We start from the raw sequence: 2,020 nt of genomic DNA on the forward strand, positions 1-2,020 counted from the left end.
TTTAAAATTCATAGGCCATTGTTCAAATCTATCCATCTCACAGCTTTCCTTCCTTGCGGCCAACAACAACATCGCTCGAGTTTATCTCATCTTTACCAGATCTTGCCGCAGCCGGCCAAGCCTAAGGTGCGAGCCTCTTGCTGTGTGCTATGATCTATTCAATGTACAACCGTATGCAACACGCCCAACGATGCACTTCCCTACACCACTTGGGCCTAAACCTCCCACAGTAAGTGGACGCTCCATTGTCTGGCCAGAAACCCGTGCAAACAACGGCAACAACCGGTTGCTCGAGCTAGCATGAAATTTTATTTACAAACTGTATTAAGCGTTAAATTATGTTGCTACAAGTAAATAATGCTCATACGAATTGAGTCGGAGCGTTTTAGAAACGATAGTGTCCATGGAAACCGAAGCGCCAGTGTAAAAGTACCAAGCAAGTACTGAGTAGTAGCAGTACCACCGCCACCACCTTGAAGCAAGAAGAAGGCAATATTTTTCCGACCAAGATTCTTCAGTGGTTTTCCGGGTTTACGTGTCCTCCGAGCCTCCGAGAGTGCTGCACACTGCATGCTGCTCCTGCTGCTGCTGCTGCTGCTGCTTCGCCCTCTTGCGGCGTGCGTGCTGTGTGATTGTTTAGTTGCGGTTTGAAGGTCTTTATGGGTTTTGGATTGGTGCAGGCAATGTCCGGCGAACCAATGCATACGGCCAAGGGAGGTGCATCTAGACGAGTCGGGGCGGGAAAAAGGGTTTTCTTAGAAACTTTACTGCCAGTGGATTAAATTGTTAGCTTAGCCGGGAGAGTGTACGAGATGGTTGGGATGTTTGTTTGAGTAAGGGTTTTTTTGCTGTAACCAATTAAACACCCGGCACGATTCAATCGTAAATTTTAAAACACCACTTCTGGCTGATGTCAAATAAATCATCATATTTATAAAAATTGAAATGAAAAACTGCTAATTGAGTGCTTTTTTGTAATATGTTATGTTAAGAAAATATAATATAAATGTGTAAAACTACATTCCGTACATAATAATGCGCACTTTATTTGTAAAGCAATAGAAATACGTGTTCCTGACCATCTGTCATGCCGTCTGGAATTTTGAGAATTGGTTTTTTAAGATTATTCGACTTCCACTGTTGACGTTTTTAAATCATTTATTTTTGAGAAAAAAACTGGTAAAAGTATTATAATTTTCCAAATGTAAAACATAATCTAAATATAGCAAAGATGACATCAACAATTTAAGTCTAGTTTAAGAACTGGTTGAGATATTAGCGAAAAAGTTGGAAGTACCATCAATTCAGTGTGCCAATGAATGTCAGCATTAGCATTAGAGACAATTTAGAAAATGCACCTTCATTCCCTCATTTATGCAAAGCAAAACAAGATGTGTTATAATTCGTTCCCTAAACACTTTAATCCGGTTCAAAAACCGTACTAAATTGAAACAAAACAGTAGAATCATTTGAATTCCGAATGTAGTATCCCGTCCCTTGGCACCCTAAACCATCGCAGCTCTAAACTTCTATTGGTTGTTATAATCACTTGCAACATAAGCACACAGCCCCCTTCCGCCAGTTTGTAGCAAGCTCCAACTGCCGTGATCCAACCCCCACCAGCACCAACAACAATGAGCTTGATAATTGACTTTGAGTAACATTAACCGCACAATGAAGATCCTAAACAAAAACATACGTACACACTCACCTGTCTGCCAGCATCCTGCCTGCCTGCACAGCACGATCCCGAACTGGAGCAACCACGGAACACAATTCACCGCATGCTATGTTGATTTTAACCAGCCAGCTTCTAAACTCCCAAAACCACCCATGGGTGTATGTGTGTTTGTGTGAGTGATTCGAGCTTGTGCGTGCCATTGGAGAGAGAGGGAAGAGTGAAAAGGAGAGAGAGAGAGAGAGAGAGAGAGAGAGAGAGAGAGAGAGAGAGAGAGGGAGAGAAAGCTCGCCCAGGCTAATCCAACGCTACTTAACATAAGAAAATTAAAACCTCCGCCCC

At 42.4% G+C, this 2,020-nt stretch overlaps 1 protein-coding gene across 1 annotated transcript; it reads right to left on the minus strand.

Annotated features, from left to right (window-relative positions):
* Positions 1-255: 255 nt before the first annotated feature.
* On the minus strand, positions 256-1,792 carry LOC121597462. Its single transcript, XM_041923234.1, has 2 exons — positions 1,712-1,792; positions 256-723 (listed from the first exon to the last, which is right to left on the minus strand). The coding sequence occupies exons 1-2, from the start codon at positions 1,723-1,725 to the stop codon at positions 345-347; spliced, it is 393 nt and encodes a 130-aa protein (XP_041779168.1). The 5' UTR covers positions 1,726-1,792; the 3' UTR covers positions 256-344.
* Positions 1,793-2,020: the final 228 nt, after the last annotated feature.

Source organism: Anopheles merus, chromosome 3R (assembly GCF_017562075.2).
Source record: "Anopheles merus strain MAF chromosome 3R, AmerM5.1, whole genome shotgun sequence".
Classification (NCBI taxonomy): domain Eukaryota; kingdom Metazoa; phylum Arthropoda; class Insecta; order Diptera; family Culicidae; genus Anopheles; species Anopheles merus.